The sequence below is a fragment of the Crocuta crocuta genome, unplaced genomic scaffold (genome assembly GCF_008692635.1).
Source record: "Crocuta crocuta isolate KB4526 unplaced genomic scaffold, BGI_CrCroc_1.0 scaffold126, whole genome shotgun sequence".
NCBI classification, from domain to species: domain Eukaryota; kingdom Metazoa; phylum Chordata; class Mammalia; order Carnivora; family Hyaenidae; genus Crocuta; species Crocuta crocuta.
In genome coordinates, this window is record NW_027531000.1 from 414942 (window position 1) to 434515 (window position 19574).

Genomic DNA, 19574 nt, shown 5'->3' on the forward strand with positions numbered 1-19574 from the left:
CACGCCAGAGACACAGGCTGGAGGCTGGGCACGGCAGGTCACACGTCCTACCTTGGCTAATCCAAAGGGCAAGATTAGGCCCCATGACAGGAAAAGGGAGGAAGGCTCAGTAAGCCCCACTTCAGGGCAGTTAACTGACAAATTAACAGTCAAGGCCCAGCTACCTGATGAACAACAGACGGCACGGTCACTGTGTCCTACTTGGACAGGAGGTATGTGCGGCCTCACACTATGCACAGAGGTTCCCCAAAGACTGATCAGCGGAAGAACACTGGGTGTTTCTAAGGCTTTTTGCTGGACGGGATCAGCACAAAGGAGGGCGAGCCTGCTTGCAGAAGTGGTGGTGGGTGGACACTTGTATCCTGACGTCGGCAGGCACACCTGCTCTTGCCGTGCCCGAGGAGGAAGATGGACAGGTGGACCACAGGGCTGCCCACGCTGCTCGGGGAACTCCTGGTTAGGCTCGTCAGTCACACCCAGGGCATGGGCAGACGGGGGAGCACAGAAGGCAGGAGGCACTCACGCCTGCTCAGGAGTTCCGGTCATGCCTGGGAAGCCCACCCTTGCTCCTGCTCGGAGCAGACAATGGAAACCACTCAAATTTCATTTCATTCTCTGACCACATCTTCCCGACCATTTCTGTGTGAGTGTGGTGTGTCACGTGCATGCGTGTGCGCACTGTCTCTAGCCGTTCAGCATTCTGTGCTCTTTGCAACCAAACTTGGATTCCAACCACCCCCGGTCAAAAAGATGGCAAGACCCACGCTCCACGAGTCAAGAGGAGAAAAGAGTTTACAGCTCCAAGTGCAGATTTCAGTGGTTTGGAGAAACAGCAAGAGTGCAAGTCAACAACAAAGAATTATTTTTACTACACTAACTGTTCTCCTGAGACTTGTTCTTCCTGTATTTAACCTTCCATTCTTGGGGCTGGAAAGAAACACACATTAAAACCCCAGCCCCGTACACGGAGTAAATTCACAGCTAAACCCGGGCACCAGAGCCATCCAGAGACGACACCACCTTCTTCCAGTAACTGGTTCTTCTGATCTGTAACTGAACCAACTCCAGCTTCCTTCTCATTAAATGCACGTAGTCCAGGAACCACGTAATGAGGCGACTCCACAGTAAGTACCGCGTGTGGTTTCAGCGGTAAAGAGCTTGCACCCAGCGGATGACTGGGAACCGGAAACTGGGGTTGGCCCTGATTACAGAAAGCACTCCTGTAGTGGGGACTTCCTCCTGGCTTCCTGGCCCGTGAGGAGAGAGGATCACAGGGACGGCCTTACCGCACACAAAGCTCTCCGGTGGCACAGAGAAAATGCTCTGGCCCTTCAGGGATTCCGGGTGGGCGCAGGTGGCTGTCACGAAGGGCTGCAGCATGCGGCCCAGTAGCCACGGGGGCAGCCACTTCAGCTGGCAGTCGCACAGGAAGCTATCGCTGCTGATGTGGCTGGAAGAGAAACCAAAGGGACATCTGAGGTGTGGCCTCTAGTAAGGGATATTCCCTCAGTACAGACTCCTCCCCTGTCACCTCTGAACAGCTTTTATTGTTAACACCAGCCATCTAGACGGGAGATTTTTCTCAGCTCCTCTCCAGTGACCCAGAGCAGCGCATATAATCTACCTGGAGATTTTGATAAAATGATGCTCCGGCTCAGAAGGTTGGGGACGGAACCCAAGATTTGGCATTTCTAACAAGCTCTGGGCGAGATGGACACCACCAGCCTCAATGACCCCGTGGTGTACCAACAACCCGCAGCTCACACGTGTCCTACGACAGGCAGCACTACTCCTAAGTGACCCTGGGGGCACCATGTGACCTCTCCCCGTCTGTCCACCCAGCCTCTCTGCTTTTTCCCACTCTTCCTGACAAGCTACTTGGAGCTTCCAAATCTGATCCGCAACTTAGATCTTGACACTGAAACAGGTCCTGGGAGCTCTTTTTCTATATTGCTCTTAGTTTTCATTTGGCCAAGCTCTATGTTTTCTTACATCCAGATGTAAGCCCCGCCCACGCGGCCCCCTCTTGTTTGCATTTCTCCACACCAGCACCGATCAGGGGGCCGGCAGGATTCGGCTCCACTCCCTAAATAGTGCTTGTGAGTTAACTGCCACTGCCCAGGGAGCATGAGAATGCAAGTCTGGTTTTGTGAGGCTCCAACCAAAACAGAGAATATTTTCTTTTTCATTTCTCAGCAACTGAGGATCAGCTTTTTAAACAGAAATCGGAATCACCATCTCAGCGGACATTCCTTCCCGAGGAGTCACTCGAAGATAAGTCAACCGAAGAGTCTAGCTGCCCTGTTCCTGGAAGAGACCTCAAGGCTCTTCTGTTGGTGAGCTAACCAACAGAGGCCAGCCCACGGCAAGGGTGAAGGCCGAGAGAGAACATACACGGGCTTCCCTGTCAGGAGCTGCCTCTGGTACAAGGTACATGGTGACAGCGAGGATGATGAAGTTTACTTAGAAATTCCACAGGGGCGCCTGGGTGGCTCAGTTGGTTAAGCATCTGACTTTGGCTCAGATCATGATCTTGCGGTTCATGGGTTCAAGCCCCGCGTCAGGCTCTGTGCTGACAGCTTGGGGCCTCGAACCTGCTTCAGATTCTGTGTCTCCCCTGCTCTGTGCCCCTTTCCCACTAGCACTCTGTCTCTCTCAAAAAAAAAAAAAAAGAAAAGAAAAAAATAAAAAATTCCAGAAGCATCACGTGGGCCAGGATTCTAGCAACAGCCTCCACCACCCACCATTTCCCTCAGAAATCTACTGTTTCCTCCTATTCCTCATGGTTCCCAGATAAGCCATCTTATTAAAATTACTTTTGGAAAGTGCTCTTTCAACGACTGAAATAACTGATCTCAAAGCCATGCTGACTGGGGTGTTTGCCCACATGAAACCTTTAGAGGTCAGCATTGGGCCTTTATTTATTTATTTATTTTGCATTTCTATTGGACGGGCAGGGAGCCTAGAGCTCTCTACTGGAGGCTGCTGTACTGCAGAGTGAGTTAGCAGGTGGCAGGAGGGCTCCCCCGACTGAGCCTGAGGAAGTGGCTGGCTCCGGCCCAGTACGGGAAGCTGCTCCAGGTGCACTGTGCCATCCACCCACCACACACACAGCTTCAGTGACAAGGGACAGGAATTCTGTCAGCTTGTGCACTGTCACAAGCTCCCCATCAAGCCAGCATTGGGTGTGACTGCCTCCTCCTGGGTCGACAGCAGGAAAGCCTCAGTAAAGTCTAGAGGAAGATGCTGGGCGATCACTGAGACTTTAGGCACTTGTGTGGAGGACAGTCACAGGAGCAACGTGAGGAAAGCAAAGGTGACATTCACCCTTGGTCACAGATGTGTGTGGGAAGAGTCACTCCTTACACCGTGACAGTGTAGGCCTGGGTGGCCTGAAGAGTTCCTACTGCCCTCACAGGGAGGCCCACCTCACACAGAGGAGACCACACCTCAGAGAGAATGGGTACTCAGGGCGGAGAGAGGGCTTTCCTGAAGAGCAAGTCAGGATCAACAAGACAGCAAGGACACGGACCCCCTGACCTCCCTCCTCATGCACACATGGCTTTAAAGACAAAGGTGAGGTTGAAAGACTAGACCAGGAATTGCCGGCAACCCTGGGGCTTGCAGATTTCCGCTACTCTTCCTTCTGGTCAGCTGCTAAAGGGTGCGGCTCTCCCTGCCTCCCGCCTCCGGCCATCCCATGGCTCTGCTGGCTTGCGGTGCATTTTCACGATTCCAACTCGAAGTGTGTTTCTAATCATCGCTTGTGGAAATTTACCCAGAGCATGACTACAACCTGCCTTGATCAGATGGAGGAAGAAAATGACCAAGTGGAATTAACCATTTCTCCCATCAGAGGACTGGGCCCAGGGCCAGCCACAGCTGGGCACACGCAGCTAGCGACGGGGAAACCCAGGCGGGGGCCAAGACTGAGCCCCCAGAGCCATGCAGAAGCAGACCCTGGGGGTCGGGTGTGGTGGAGGGTCCCAGGTGCCTGCAAGGGTCCGGTTCTTCCCAACTAGGAAAAGTACCTCAGAAAACCTCAATCATTAGGGAGAAGGAAAGTCTTCTCTCTGTTCTTCCCTCTTTCTCTCATATTGTCTTCCCATCTCATCAGATTGCTTCCAACATGATGTTTGAAAAGCTTCAAACACAGCAAAGTTGGAAGAAATCCACAGTGAATACTGGCAATCCTAAGATCACGACCCTTTGGAGAAAGAAGTTCTACTCAACAGACCTGAATCTCACAGCTAAATAAATGCCATAAGGCCGGTGCCTAAAAGCACTCCGCCCTCCCCCCCCCACCGAACCTAGAGGAATGGCACCAGGGCCCTGCTTTGGTTTTCAGGTGTGGGGACTGCGCCTCCCTACTTCCTAATTCCTCCCTAGGGCCCCCTAGAAGTGGCCTCAGGAATGAGGAGGTCAGGAGGCAAAGATGGCCATCCTCTGGCATCTACCCTTTCGTCAGCACTTCTGAGAACCAAAAGCCACATCTTTCAGGAACAAACGTTACAGGTAGACCTTCTGGCTACAGAGTCTGATTGATGTACAGGAAGAAGAAAGGAGGCTTGGGTGTTGCTACCTGCAAGCCCAGAAGAGCTGCTCTGCCAGAGACTAGGGCAGAGGCAAGCTCTTCCAACCCTTGTGACCCAAGGGCCCACGGGGAACATCTGTGGTGGCATCACCACCACCTACGGACCGCTGTGGGGGCCTCAACAGATGTGGGCTCCACAGTCCCCTGTGACCATCACACAGATAGCGCTGCCTCGCTCACAGGCCACCGAACTCTTCAAAGAAGCCACTCTCAATATACGTCCTCTGTTTTAAGCATTAACTTACCCCTGCCATCATTTAAGGAATGATTACCCATTTTCTAGAAGAAAGGGTTAGTAAGCTACAGCCTGCCCTGCCCACCTGGTTTTTGTACATAAGAATTTACTGGCACACAGCCATGCCTGCCCATTTGTGTATTATTTATAGCTGCTTTCTGCAACAACAATGGAGTCTACTCGCCGATGACAGAAACCCTATGGCCCACCAAGTTGAAAATTCATGTGATCCTTTAAGAAAGGGTGTGCTGACCCTAATCCAGAATAAGCCCCCATTGGGGACTGCTTTGTTAACAGCTTACACACAAATGCTCACAGCCCTGCCTATTACATACATTGAGGCATCACGGAATCCAAGCATTTCTAACTCTACGTTCGCTACTCGTGTCAACCAGGGCCGTGGAATCCCAGGTACTTACAGCTCTTTAAGATTCTTCATCTTCACAAAGGCATCGGACTGGACAGATCTGATTGCATTGTCTCCCAGGTTCCTGCAGAAGAGCACACTTCACTTACAAAAACACACTCTGGGCGCCCACGTGTTTGAGCCAGGAGTCTCACGCGTTTTCCAGCAGAGTCCCGGTCTCACCAGTGTGCTGGAGGCACTAGCCAGACCCCGTGTCCCAAGTCCACTCAAAGTGGCTGTCACCTCGCAGACACTGGCCCAAGCACATGGAATAACCTTGGAACCAGGCCAGCCTGAAGGGCAGCATCAAAGCCGAGGCTGAGGCCTGCTCAGCAAGTCAACAGGCAAAGCTTTAACAACAATTCAGGTCCAACTCGATTCCAAGCCCATAGAGACTAAGAATCAAGCACTAGAGGCATCTGCCCTCGATGGTGACAACGTAAACGTCTCCGGGCTGGGCCCATCCGCGTCCTCCCAGACTCGCGGAAGCAGCCACACCAGAACCCCTCCCGGCTGGGCCCAGCCTGTGCTCGGCCCTGGGGAGCGCGTTACTGAGGCCTCGAGCCTGGGCAGGGACAGCACGCCCTCGCTGAGGAGGGGAAGGAGAGGCTGGGGCCCGGAGAGGAGCCAGTGCCAGGGTGAGGTGGGGCAGGGATTCATCCATCTGGCAGCCGCAGGCACTAGGGGCTCACCGAGTGGCCATATGTTCTGTGACTGTTCCTGGCATAAGCAAAATAAAGGCCAAAGTTGAAGCTGACTTATAATGAGAAGGAAGCAGCTGGCGTTTCCATATAGGCTGTTTCTCAGTTTACAAAGATGTGATTAAATCGCTAGCAGACTTCCCCGGCAGCCGCGCAGCAGGCCTGTGGGTCAGGGAAGGTCTGGCGACATACTCACAGGTGCTCCAGGCCTTCCAGCCCCGAGAAGGCTCTCTTCGCCACGGACTTGATCTTGTTTCCAAATAGAGTTCTGCCATTTCCAAACACCATCCAGAGGCAGGGAAAAAACAAAAAACAGAACCGGAGGGGGAGAGACAAAGGAGGATCAGGAGAAAGAGAACACACACTTAGGGCAGTGCCGTCTGATAAGCCTGTCCAGGGAGGGGCAGGTGGAAATCTGACCCTCGCAGAGGTCACGGGTCTGCCGTATGCAGGCCTTCCCCTTTCTGAAATGAAATACTTTTATCTTATTAGAATTTAACAGTGATGACAGGTTGCAATTGCCCGCACCGTCTCGCCTGAAAGGGCTCCTTGCGATGTTCCGTAGAAATCCCCTTGCCCAGCCCGGGCTGTGTCTGAGGACCACCCAAGGGCCTCGTGAGAAGGAGGGGACCCATCACTGTTCCCGTGAAAGGACGCAGAGTCATGCAAGGTAGTAAAAACTGGCACTAAAATCTGCCGCCCCTTCTGAGGGTTCCCAGAGGAGGCAGGAAGAAGGCAGGAAAACGGGCTTCCATCAAGATGGCCTCCCAGCGATGTGCACGGTGATGCCACATGCAGCCAGGATGTGGCCGCGGGGAGCTGCGCCCCTGCCCCCGGGAAGGCCGCTCGCGGTGTGCAGGGCATGGCCCAGCGCTGTGGCCTCTTGTAGCAAGAGCCCTGATTTTCAAGATGCCCGTGGGTCCAAGGTTCCTTAAATCCCAGACAAGCCCTGAGAGGTCAGCCTCCAAAGTTATCAGATTCCCAGACGCCTGGACTGCCGACCCGGAGAAAGGGCTCCTCCTTCCCAGCACTTCCAATCACGAACTCAACGGTAACTACTGAGAGTTTTCTCAGAAACCAAATTTTGGTCCCCTGCGATATACATGGAAGAAATGAACGCTTCCTCCGCTGGGCTACGTAAGCCAAAGGAAGGTCTGTATGGGGGATGGGGGAGCACCTAGAGTGCCTGGACACTGGGAATGAAAGGCATCAATGCTCCACTTCCCTCCTCTGACCACAGCCCACCAGGGCATTCCCTCCACGTTCTGTGGGCGCGGGAAGCCATGTGCCACTGAGCACCCAACGGTCATGCTGACAGACACGTGGGCTCTTCGACCTGACCGGCAGGACTATCTACAGGGCTTGTCAGCTACGGGAACTGCTGGGAGCTAACTCCTGGCACGTCTCCCCAGCTCTGGCAGAGGGCTTCCTAACGTGGGCACTGCAGACAGCCTCCCCAGACCAGCGGTCTCGTCTGGGATCCCCCTGAGAGCCAGAGAAAGGTCTCCACCAAGGGCCAGCTCGACCTTCAGAGCCAAGTTAAGACAGAGACCCCTGAGGGAAAACACCAAGTACCAGCCCCTCTCTGAAAGGAGCCAGGAAAGTAAAGACCAGCCTCGAAGAAAACCACAGATGGCAGAGCAGCCCAGGCGGCACCCCCATGGCACAGGGCTCCTGGCCCCACCTCCACAAACCCTAGGATGCAGCCTTCAGGAAGATGGGGTCACACGTGGGCAGACCCAGCCAGCACCATGAGCCCCCGAAGGAGGCACTTTCCACACCCCACCCCACTGCCCCCACTCTCCAGGGCACCTAAAGCCTGCGGGGAGCCTGCAGGGCAAGCGCAAGAGCTTCCGGGGATCCCCCACTTCATCGGCAACAGACCCCTCCTCTCTGAGCCTCCAGCCTTTAGACAGGGCCAGCATCTCCTGCCTTGGGCAGGATGGAGGGGCCCAAGCCCCTCTGACTGCTCTTTCCTCGGAGCCCATCTGTGTATTTCCACACCCTCTCTCAATCTGAGGCTTTTATTCTCAAACACAGAGCCCAAAACACGCAGATGACTGGCCATGCTAACTGAGTTCCCCTAACCACACAACCAGCCCAGCAAACACCAGCACACGGCACCAAACCCACGTATCCGCAAGAGCCTGCCAGCTTCTCACTTACTCAGATCCCCCAGGCCGGGTCACTGTGCTCCAGGCCCCAGTAAAACATATTAACTGTTTAGTGAAATCTCCCATAAACCACATCCAGGAAAAAGCTGTGCTTTATTTCATCCATTACGTATTAGTCACACTGACCTCTTTTACAACGAGGGCAGACTGTTTTTTCTAATGGTAACAATAGCAATAAAACAAATTCTCAATTATGTAGGGGCTAATCGTCCTGCTGCTGGATTAAAGTAGCCCCTTACTTCCTCCAGGCGGACATCTGGGGGCCGGGCTCAGGCTGGCAGACTGGGACAGCAGGGACCACAGGCTGGGGATGCTCACTCCGTCCACAGTATGGGGCCAGCTGAGACTCCAATGCACAGGATCAGGGGCTCCCAGAGAAGGGCCGCAGGGCTGCTGTGCCTCACGCCCCCGCCTTGGAGCAGACAGTGACTCTGAAAGTCAGCTAGGCATTCCTTCGTGCATCTCTAAGTGCTCCCCAAGGCCTTGCAGCTCCCGCCAACGCCGGGGAAGGCCTACCGTGGTCCGTGGACTGACCGCGAGCAGCCATGACACGTTCACCCCTTACCTCTCTTCCACCTGAGACACTGAACAGCACTCCGTGGGCCCTGCCCTCGCTCTGTGAACTTACAGGGGGGTGGGGCAGTCTTGCCCAGACTGGAGAGCAGCACCCACCCAGGAGCACCTCACGGGAGACGCCTGGCCTCATGGTCCAATCCCAGGTTTCCTCTAACACTCGCCTCTGCACACATCACGGCCCTGCCCCAAAGAAAGCCACGGAGAGAGCTGGGACCACAGGGCAGCCATTCACACTGGTCCTCAAACACATGTGACGAGCTGCTCCTCTCTCTCTGCTGCTAACTCGTGCTCCAGAAGGCCTCCCCACTCCTCACCTACTAGGAGAGCGGGCATACCTCCCAGGACCTGGTGCATCAACGTGACGACGGGGACCGCGTGGGCGGTGAGTGTAATGATCACAGGTAAGCTGGCGGTGTTCCTGCCCTGCCAGGAAGCTGCAGCGTGAGCACGATCACACTGGCCGTATTCAGCAGGCGGAAACGTTACGGGCAGGACACCGTCCACCACAGCTGCAGAGGGAAGCCGGTTATGGCTCTGCGGCGCCCTTGTGCCCTTATGCGAGAGGGTTTGAATTTAGGTCTGGCCTCTTCCATGACAGGAAGGACCCCAGGTCCTTGAATAACTGAGTGAAGGCAAGAGTTTCTCCCTTCCCATTTTCAGGTCCCAGAAGACCTCCCACCAGGGGCTTCAAAGGTGAGCCCACACCAGGTCAAAGGGACCCGGCACGGACTGCAGCCCCACAGGGTGAATGAGTCCATGTGACATGATAGCTCTCTGTGCTAACACGCTCCCCATTTCTAATGGATCCCAACACACTTGCCACCAGGCCACTCAAATGGGGCAGTGAGGAGTGACAGCCACGTCTTCCAGCCAAGGCCCCGCAAGAGAGCGCGGAGGGAACAAGTGTAGGAGAGGAGCGGGGAGGAGAGCCAAGCAGCACTGGTCCCTTCTTCCCGTCTCTCATTACTGTTCACGCAACACCTTCCACACCCTCTCCCACGCCCTCTCCGGAGGACCCGGGCCCCGCCCATCGCACTCCCACTCACACCAGGCCAGACAGGCACCAGAGAGTGGGGCCTCTTCACCCAGAAGTGACTAGGAGGTAGGGAGGAGGGGGCGTTTTTTTTTTTTTTTCTGGAAGAAAGAGGACTGACAGAAACACCATCAGAATACAGGATGCTGGAGAAGAGCGAGAATGCTGAGACAGCCAAGAGAGCTCATCTTACTCAGAACTCTGGGTGTAAAGGTGTGAAAAACCACACTTTTCAAAACCACCTCTACAGAAAGACCCGACGGCCGCCCCGTGGCAGGCTCTCCCGGAACCTCCCTCTCCCCGGCTGCTTTCAGGACACCTGCTTGACACTCGCACTCTGCTTGGCTTGCGGTCACCCGAGCAGGCTGGGAGGGCATTGAGCGGTGCCTGCCTCTTTCTGTCCACCCCAGAGCCTCCCTCGGACTCCCCTGCACCGTCCCCGAGGCTCCTGGGGCGACCCACGCAGGGAGAACATCATGGGCTCCGGACCAGACCAGTGGTGGCCCTCCACGCCTTGTGGTCTCCGGCAGAGCCCCAGCACCCGTGTTTCCTTAGCCACAAAAAGGCCACATAACAGAGCTACACTCCGAGGTGGCTGGTTGTTCGTGTAACACATGTACATACATGGCTCACACCGTAACTGACAGATTCTAGACTCTAAAAACACCAGAAACCTGGACTAAAAACTAGCTATTATATTGCCCATCGTAATGACTTTCTTTAACATTAGGACTGACAACAAAAGTACTAACCAAAGACTCAAAACCGTCGGTGGTACTTGGCTTTAGATAGCTCACACAGTTTCTAGGAATCGAGTATTACAGGGCCAGACTCCTTTGTGCAAAGCAGAACAAAAAATTAAGCAGTTTCCCGGTCAGTCACAAATTCAGCGGCAGAGGAAATGCAACAGGCGTCTGAACACCAGGTCTTCGGCCCCCAGGGAACCAATGCCCAGGGCAGCGATGAGACCCCGGCCAGAGAGAAGCAGGGTCTTTTCTTCCCAAACCAAAGACGGTACATGTGAGGCAGCCCTGCTGCAGCTGGGCCCAGAGCAGACGGGGCCCCGCGAGCCTCAGAGATGCCGTGCACGAGCTCCCCAGAAGACCCGACGCCGAGATACTCACAGCTTGCTCAGATTGTCGAGGCCCGTGAAAGCGCCGCTGGTGTCCTCTATTGTGCCCGAAATCTCGTTATGGTCCAGATCCCTGGGGAGGAGACAGAGAGAAGGCTCACCACCCAGCCTGAGTTCTCAACTCTCTTTAACTTGAGGTGGGAAAACAGACAGACGCCTGCTGGGTCACCTGATGCCTGGGTGTAAGGTACGGCCCGTGCACGTGTGGCCGCCGAGCCGCAGGAACCTCACCGTGCACGCCATGCGCTGCGGGGGCCCGGCCTTCGCAGCCTTCCGGCAAAGAGAGCACACGCCTCAAAAAGCTACCCCAGCTCCTTGGGCTGCTCCGCAGTTGGGTGGGGCCGGGCCCTGAGGTAAGGAGGGGGTGCAGACCGCACATGGGAAACCCCTCAAGAGCAGGTGTCTGACCACTGGCACTGGGAATGAGCCTGAAAGGTTCTTTAAGGCTCTTGTCTGCTCTCACACCAGCCGGAGTCCCCTTCCTCGACTTGACCAAGAAACTGCTGCAGGCACACGGAGGCAAGAGCGAAGAGGCCCCCTCACAGGGTCCTCCCTGGCGTCACTCCATGCAGGCAAGCGGGTTCAGAGGGCAGAGTTGCCCCTCCTCACAGGGCCTGTGCCGGGCGCTGACTCGGAGCCAGAGATGACATCTGGGCGCTGAGTCAGACCTGTGACCCACTTGCCAGGGTTGGCGGGTGAGGCCAACTTTTTAGCCGAGTCCCCTCCAACAATGCCGATCACAAGGCGGATGACTCAGCTCACTTGCCCCAGCTTCCAAGGCGGGTCACAGCGCCAGGGATGCTCCCACCTGGCGACCCACCCCCGCACCCTCGCTCCCCAACCCCTCCGTCCCCACCAGCAGCCCCTCCGACTGCCCCACATGGCTCTCGGCTCCTACCCCATCCTCTGCCACATCCTGGCCGAGGGAGGCCAGGAACAGAAAGGGGCGCTGCTCCTGGCCCCATGAGAGCCCTCACAAGGCATCAGCACTGCCAGGAGGGAGGGGAGCCCTCACTGAGAAGCACAGTGTGCATGCTGACCTTGATCTTACAGCAGAAGGCTCGGAGCGCCGAGATTCTGCGGCTGGAAGGGACCTCTCCTTACAATGGGTTTCTCCCTATTATCTTCTCACTGCAAGCCAGAGCCCCGGGGCTGCGGCTCTATGCGCCCGTCTCCCAGCTCCTCGCCCTGGCTGCCAAAGCTTTTCTCTTCTTTCTGGCTCAATCTGAATGCTCCCCGTCTTGTTATTCAGGCCCTGCAATCGCTCGAAGGCTGGCTGAGCTCGGCTTCAATAGCCTGGCATCCGGGCTGTTCCGCGCTCCCCAGCAGTGGCCCGGCAGGAAGCTCGCTCTGCCTTCCCTGCCAGGTGCAGGTGCATGGGGCTCCCGGTCACACCGGAACAGGCCCTCCAGGCAGCAGGGCACGCTGGGAGGGCGGCTTCACAATCTACTAGGACTGTCCATCGAAGGCCACACAGCCCTGTCTGGGGGCTTACTGCCCATAGTGGCCTGGAGGTTCTCCGGAGCCGACACAAGAAAAATCTTAACTCCTAGAAAAACATCCTGAAGCAACTTCTGACCACCCCACCTAATAAGGAATTTAAAAGAAAATGACATTACTGTCTCTGTTTTTTTAAATGACCCTAGTGAAGTTCAAGGGAAACAGAGGATGCCCTCAATACCTCTCTTGAAATGGGGCCTCCTGGACACAGGCTGTGAAGGCGCACGGGGAAGGTTCTAGGCTAGAAAGACCGACCACACAGCTGCTCCCAACAAGGGGACCCCAGCTTCCCAGCAAGGGCACAACAGGAATTACTGCGTGGTAATGGCAGGGTTTTGCATCGTCGCCCCTATCGGTACCATGCAGGGAGGGACTGACAGACACCTTTCTGCCCCACTAGTTCTCAGTCAGTTGACCACAGGCAAGCATGATCCTCTGTCCAGAGCTGACCGGGCAGCAGTGAGAAGGGAACTCGGCAAGGCAGCGTGATCGCTCTATCGTGCCTTCCCAGCCGGAAACCCCTTCGTGCTGTCAGCCCCTCAGAGAAAGACGTACAAGATGCGCAGGTTTTTGAGTCCCCTGAAGGCCCCTTCCGCGATGTGGCTGATGGAGTTGTGGCTGAGGCGCAGGACGCTCAAGCTACTCAGGTCGGCCAGGCTCTCCTCGTCCAGCCGGGTGAGATTATTGAAGGACAANCAGCACGCCCTCCCGCCCCGGACACCACACAGCCCTGGGTCGGTTACTTATTAGTCCTCCACCATTGAAAAATGGGAAGTTCGGGCTGGGACAGTAAGCAGCAAAACAAATTCGGAGAAGATGAATGAGTTTTTAAAGGCAGCAGGAAGTAACGTTCTTTCCCTCCTAGAGAAGGAAGTCCTGGTATCTACCAGTCGCAAAGACCTGGCAAGTGGCCAAAATTACATCCACACCTGCAGGGAAAGCCTTTAGCTTAAAAGGAGGGCCGGAAACCCTGGAAAGAAATCCTAAATCTGGCTCTGAGGTTACTAGATGTCAGGAAAACCAACAGACCGGTCAAGGCATTTCCATGACCACCACCTCTGCCCCTTGTGAAGGGGAAAGTCAGCTCCACACAGGCCACCTGCGAGGGAAGGGCACAAGGAACACGACTTCACCGCTGCCTCAAAACCAGGGGTGCACATGGCCTCCCCACTCAGCCGTCGGCCTCTCTTGCATCCTCGCGGTTCCCGGACATCAACCCGGACAGCAACCCACGGGAGCCCTGGGAGCCCCCTGGTGGGGCCACGGCCGGAGACCCGAGACGGTCAGGAGCCTTCCAATACCATCTGACAACAGCAAGCGGCCGCACTGCCCAGAAGGGCTGGAAGCTAAATCTCAAGGGTTAACACGAACGTGCTCACACAGAATCCAAGGAGGGTATGTTCGAGGGAAGAGGCAGGACTATGCATTTTTGCAAAAGTGAAGCACCGGTTCCCTGGAATATAACCTCCAGGTCAGTGTGCGGTGGGCATGTGGAGAGGGCAGGGAAGGACAGACAAAAACACCACCTGCAAGATGCAACACTGAGCTTAAAGCATCCCCTTGCTTGCTGCGTGAGGTCAAGACAGAGACCAGACACGAGCTTGGGCCTTTTAACAGGCGTTCACTTCAGTGCGGGACACTGTCTCTGCCTACAGCCACGCCTGGAAAACAAGAAAACCCACCCAGAGCCTCTAAAAAAAAACCAAACAAACCCCACACACAGTGGAATAAACTGGAACTGAGAAACCTGGAGCGTATTAAAGGGAAGGAGCCAACACTGTAAGGACCTACTTTTTCCCTCCAAAACCACCTGTCTTCTGTCCCTGTTTACAAACGGGGGTACCAGCATGGGGGGGTGCGGTGCCGCTATTGTGGTTAGTCACCCACCGACGAGGCATAAGGTGCGGGCTGCAAACACCCCCGGGCCCCTGGAGGCCACTGTGCCTCAGGCCCTGCGCGCCCCGCTCCGGAGGGCCCCCCCCCAGGCAGAGGCTCCCGCGGGACACTTACAGCTCCTGCAGCCTCTGGCAGAAGCTCCAGCCGTCTCGGTCAATGCGGGCGATGGAGTTGCCGCTCAGGTGGAGCTGGTGCAGGGCAGAGAGGCCGTAGAGCGAGCCGCTGTTCACCTCCACCAGGCTGTTGGACTCCAGGTGCCTGCAATGACAGGATGCGTGATGAGGGCAGCCACCCCCCACCCCCCTCCCCCCAGCCTCAGGTGCTCGCGGCCCGGGAACGGAAGGACGGTGCCGGCTGGGGGCGTGTGCGCACGTTCACGTGCGATCGGGGAGATGACAGGCAAAGCCAACAATGGCGGCCAGGGTCCAGGCGGACTCGGGGTGTAGAGTGCGAGGGGACCTTGTTAGCCGACGGGCGCATAAGCAGGCACACAGCGCCCAGCAGCAGCCGAGCCCATTAAAGGAAGAGGAAGAAGAGAGAATGGGGGGCAGGCAAAACCTTTTATCCCCATCTGATAGGTAACGGTCACTGAGGGCGGGAGGAGTGAGGTATGACTCGCCCACAATCCATTCCACAGCTCAGCGAGCAGCGAGGGGCCTGAATTCCAACCCAGGTCTGGCGCCCAGATACACTACTTCACTCTAGGGTCAGGCTACCTGGACTGATACCCTAGTTTTGCCACTTCGCTGGCCGAATGAAGCTGAAACATCCCCAGGCAGCAACTTCACTGGGCGGGTATGAGAAGCACACCGGAAACACACGTCATAGTTGCAGCACAGGGCTGAGAGCTTCGCTCCCACTGGGCCGATTAAGGGAGGACATTCTGACCCTGCTTCTCCACCCTGCACACTCTAGCCCACGACCACCGTACTGGACCGGCCTCTGGAATAAAACTTACTAATGCAAATGGTGTCCCACGTTCAGTATTACAAGGTCTGTGGGCAGCCGGGTTTCGCTCTGTCAATCTCACTTTCTGCCGCTGCCCCAAAGGTGAGCACTTGGTTCATAAATACCCTCTCAGGCAACTCATCACCCTGCACGCGATGAATCTGCTCAATCTAAAAACCAAATGGGATGTGCTAACGCCATTTTCTTCTGGGGATTCTCTTTGACTCTCATCATACCCCGCTGGAATTCAAAGTTCAAAATGACAGTTCTAAGTATGTCAAGTTCAAGTGCTTCTGAATAGATACAGAGGTGAGGCCAAAGGACCAGGAAGAAATGGAGAAGCAAGATGACGGTGCTAATGTGAATGCCCCCAGCCCACAGAGTGTGGGGGTCTGGGGGTGGATGGGAAGAGAGGCTCATGAGAGACCCTTCTGATAAATGAGCACAGCACAGAGCTGATGAAACTGGATGGAGAGTTTCTGTTTTCTGCTTCAGCTGCAAAGATAACAAAGGACATGAACACAGTGATGTAACTGGTAGAGACTGGAAAGGAGGGGACGGAGGGCGGGGTCCTGAGCGAGTTACGTCGCTGACCATAACCCAAGAAATCTCCCGTCGACAGACCTAGATGCAGCGATACGCTACACGCCTGAACCCGGGAATAACCACAAACAAAACTCCGAACAGAAAAACCAACAAGGAGGGGTGCTGGCTGGCTCCGTCGGTGGAGCGTCCCACTCTTAATCCCAGGGTTGTAAGTTCAAGCCCCACACCGTATGAAAAGATTAGTTAAAAATAAAATAATGAAGAAAAAAAAAAAACCAAACAGGAAAGGACTGTAAGTGACCGCCCCTCGGAGCAGAACTAAGAGAAAAGAGAAGAGGGGAAGGGGGCCATGACCACGTTTTCACTCTTTCACTTTACTCAGCTATGAACGTACGTGACTTCCCGTTAAAATAAACTGATTTAAATGTTTAAAAACGGAAGATCAGTAACTGCCTTTTCTGCCCGCCTCCATATGTCTTCCTGCCGTTGTTTTACGTGACTCAGCACGCAGGCGGGCGCTGGGCTCGTACACATCTGTCTGGAGAAAGCGCTCCCTGGATAACAGCGGTACATCTGCACCGAGCGGCTTGATTAGCTCATGAAACATAAATAAATCTCCCAGGACGAACTATACATTTTAGGCCCACCTGCACATCAAGACAGACTGTCAAATCCCCAACAGGGAGACAGGGAACTTCCTGTACATGTGGGAGAGGGGAGAGGGCCCCTCTGCACCCCGCTGCTCACTGAGGACGCGGCAACGGGGCGGAGCCCAGCAAAATGGCTGCCTCTCCCACCGTCACCAACCTGCTTCCCTGACCAAACCCTGGCAGAAAAATACCCTTAGATGCAGCAGAGTCCACAAAGGCCATGAGTTGCGCCCAGCCCGAGACCCAGAGGGCAGGGGCGCTGGTCCAGCTGTAGCCCCACTCGGCCCCTCGAGGCAGGGGGCCGAACGAACACACGCGGGCCCGCAGCGCCCGAGGGGAGCCACTCACAGCACGTGTATCCTGGCCAGGCCCCAGAAGGCCCCATCCGTGAGCTTGCTGATGCTGTTCCGCTGCAGCTTCAGCACCTCCAAACTCTCCAGCCCCTGGAACGTCAGGCCCTCGATGAGGCGAATCCGATTCCTGTTGAGGTCCCTGAGGGGAAGAAGATGGCGGGGTCAGAGGGCACCCTGCATGCACCCTGCCGAGGCGAACACTGTCCCGCGCAGGCTGAGAAGCCCAGCGTAGGACCGTGGTAAGGCTGTCCCAGCGTGTCACCCCTGGTCCTGCCTGCCCCACGGGCGCAGACACTGACTGGGCCACAGCTGGCGGATGAAAGAGTGCGCGGGGTCCCCAGATGCTGGCCCCACGACGCCCCCATGTGAGCGAATGCTCCGCTTCCTCCCCCAATATCCAGGACCCTGTAGTGAGGAGCTGGGTGTGGCTCAGGATGTGAGGGTCGTAGGTGGGGCGTCTCTTAGCTCCACAAGAGAAATCCCTACCAGATGCTTCAACCCAGGAAAGACCCAGCCACTGGGTATCAAATGGCAGTGACACTTTCTATTGGAGGCACTAATGGGGTCACCAGTGACGGAGAAAAGGCGACGCTACAGGGGAGGAGGGGGTCTGACACACCAGTGAAGCACACACACTTGGCTTCCAACACCCATGACATAAAACCCCAGTTGACCAAAAGGTTTCAGGAATCTGGGTGGGCTGGATCCATTAGTAACACTTGGGGGAGGGGAGAACACAGGGCGAACCAGGAAGCCCTTGGTTTTCCCCAAATACTTGTGCGGTGGCTCATGACCCTGCCCCTCACACAACCTCCTGAGCATCCAGAGACCTTCTCCAGAGCTGACCTGGAGCCTGGATCTAACAAGGGTGTGTGTGTGCGTGCGCGCGCGTGTGTGTAACACAGGGAGCCAGGGAGCTTGGGGGAGGGGTTCCCCGTCTTGGTGTCAAACCTGGCCGTGAACAATCGCTGTGTTCTGTGTAAACCCAGTCTCCAATATCAGCTTATTTTCCGGAAACGGAGTCTTTTCATACCCAGAGCATACGGGACAATGAAAAACCAGGGAACAAATGGTCCATTGGGTTCTGGGAAATAGGTTCTCTTAAATCCAACTCTGCGCCACCTTAGGAGAGCACTGGGCCTTAGTTGTCCAAGAACTAAACAAACCAATGCTTTCTTTAAAAAAAAAATCAACTACCATATAAGATGTAGCAGATGAAGATGGCCTACCTCAGGCTACATGAACTTCCTCTCGGACTGCTCAAAAAATGTCGGACACCATCATGTCCACGGTACACGTTTTTTTTTTTAAGTTTAGAGAGAGAGAGTGCGCGCAAGAGAGGAAGAGGGACAGAGGAGGGGAGAGAGAGAGAATCCCAAACAGACCCCACAGTCAGTGCGAACCTGACGCGGGGCTCGATCTCACGACCGTGAGACCATGACCTGATCTGAAATCAACAGTCAGACACTGAACTGACTGAGCCACCCAGGCACTCCCACAGGACAGGGTTTACGGGTACTTAAAAGAAAACCCACACAGAAAACCCCAAGACAAATAATCGGAGCCACACAGCCTACATCAGCTCACCAGCAGGATTCCTCATTTCATTTGCAAAGTGCCCATGAGGACCAGCACATATATCCTCAGTGGATCTTTTTCTCAGCAACCTAAGGCAGCCCACGGGCTCCAGACCCAGCTTCTAATTTGCTTTTATTAGGTGTCGCCACAAGGCCATTAACGAGGGTGTACGCAAAGCCTGACAGCGAGGGGTGGGGGGAGAGGAAGGGCCACATTTAGAACGCGGTCCGCGGGGAAAGCCAAAGCCGCCTGCGCAGAGTCTGGCTAACCTTAATTACAGTGCAGGTTTCTATACTCACAGCTGCGTCAGCCTGGGTAACTTGAATGCTTTCACAGGAAGCTGGGTGATCCTGTTCTTGCTCAAGCGAAGCACTACCAGTGACCGGGATAGGCCATCGAATGCTCCCGACTCCAGGGTGCCGATGCGGTTGCTTGCCAGGTTGCTGGAAAGACAGAGGACAGAAAATGTAGTGGTCAGAATGGGCCTTTCCTCACCCCGTTAGACACTGGAGCTGCCTGAGTTGGGGAGAAGCGAAAGCATCCCCGGAGACTGGGTTCTAGTGACACATTGGTCATCTGAACTCCCAGATGGGGGGGCCAGGCGACATGGGGGACCCCCAGTTTAGGCCCTGGTGCAAGTGTCACTTCAGCCCAGAGCACACGGTGCCTGGGGCCAGTGACTTCTGCTGGAGGGTGGGAGGGGTCAACATCAGTCACCTCCACCCCAGCACCCTCGCACCCCGGCCATCTCCAGGGCTGCCCACAGGCATCCCTCAGCACCCGCCACCCAAGAGTTAGGGTTCAAGGTTGGTAAGAAAAGCCATAGGAATCAGAATATCAACTTCCAGGCAAGGTCAGAATGCATTTAATAATTTAGGGAAACAGTCTTAAATTTTAAAGTGGGTCTCACTGCACAACTTGATATGTATATATACACATTTACATATTTATACACACGCATAAATGTGTATAAATGGATTCATTTTAACCATCTGAAACATATCAGAGAAACACTAATTAAGGACCCCTGCACAGGGTCCCTTTAATTCTTCAGCAGGAAGTGCACTTAGGGGATTGTGTATGTAAAGGGCACCTCCCCTCAAACCCACCGCAGTATACTAGGTTGTACCTGGGCATTCTGTTGTGTATAAATTATATCAACTAATAATTAAAAAAAAGAGAGAGAGAGAAAGGGGAGGAATGACATGCTATTCCTACCAAAAGTTACTGCTACTACCTCTCTTTCCTTCTT

At 55.1% G+C, this 19574-nt stretch overlaps 1 protein-coding gene across 1 annotated transcript in view; it reads right to left on the bottom strand.

Annotated features, from left to right (window-relative positions):
* Window positions 1-19574, bottom strand: part of LRIG1 (leucine rich repeats and immunoglobulin like domains 1) — a 110225-nt gene that overhangs the window by 11176 nt on the left and 79475 nt on the right. The window contains exons 5-12 of the mRNA XM_077770599.1: window positions 18622-18765; window positions 16740-16883; window positions 14362-14505; window positions 12907-13056; window positions 10844-10924; window positions 6133-6204; window positions 5249-5320; window positions 1287-1450 (exon numbers count right to left, since the gene is read on the bottom strand). Coding sequence (XP_077626725.1) covers window positions 1287-1450; window positions 5249-5320; window positions 6133-6204; window positions 10844-10924; window positions 12907-13056; window positions 14362-14505; window positions 16740-16883; window positions 18622-18765 — 971 coding nt within the window. The remainder of the gene's footprint in view (window positions 1-1286; window positions 1451-5248; window positions 5321-6132; window positions 6205-10843; window positions 10925-12906; window positions 13057-14361; window positions 14506-16739; window positions 16884-18621; window positions 18766-19574) is intronic.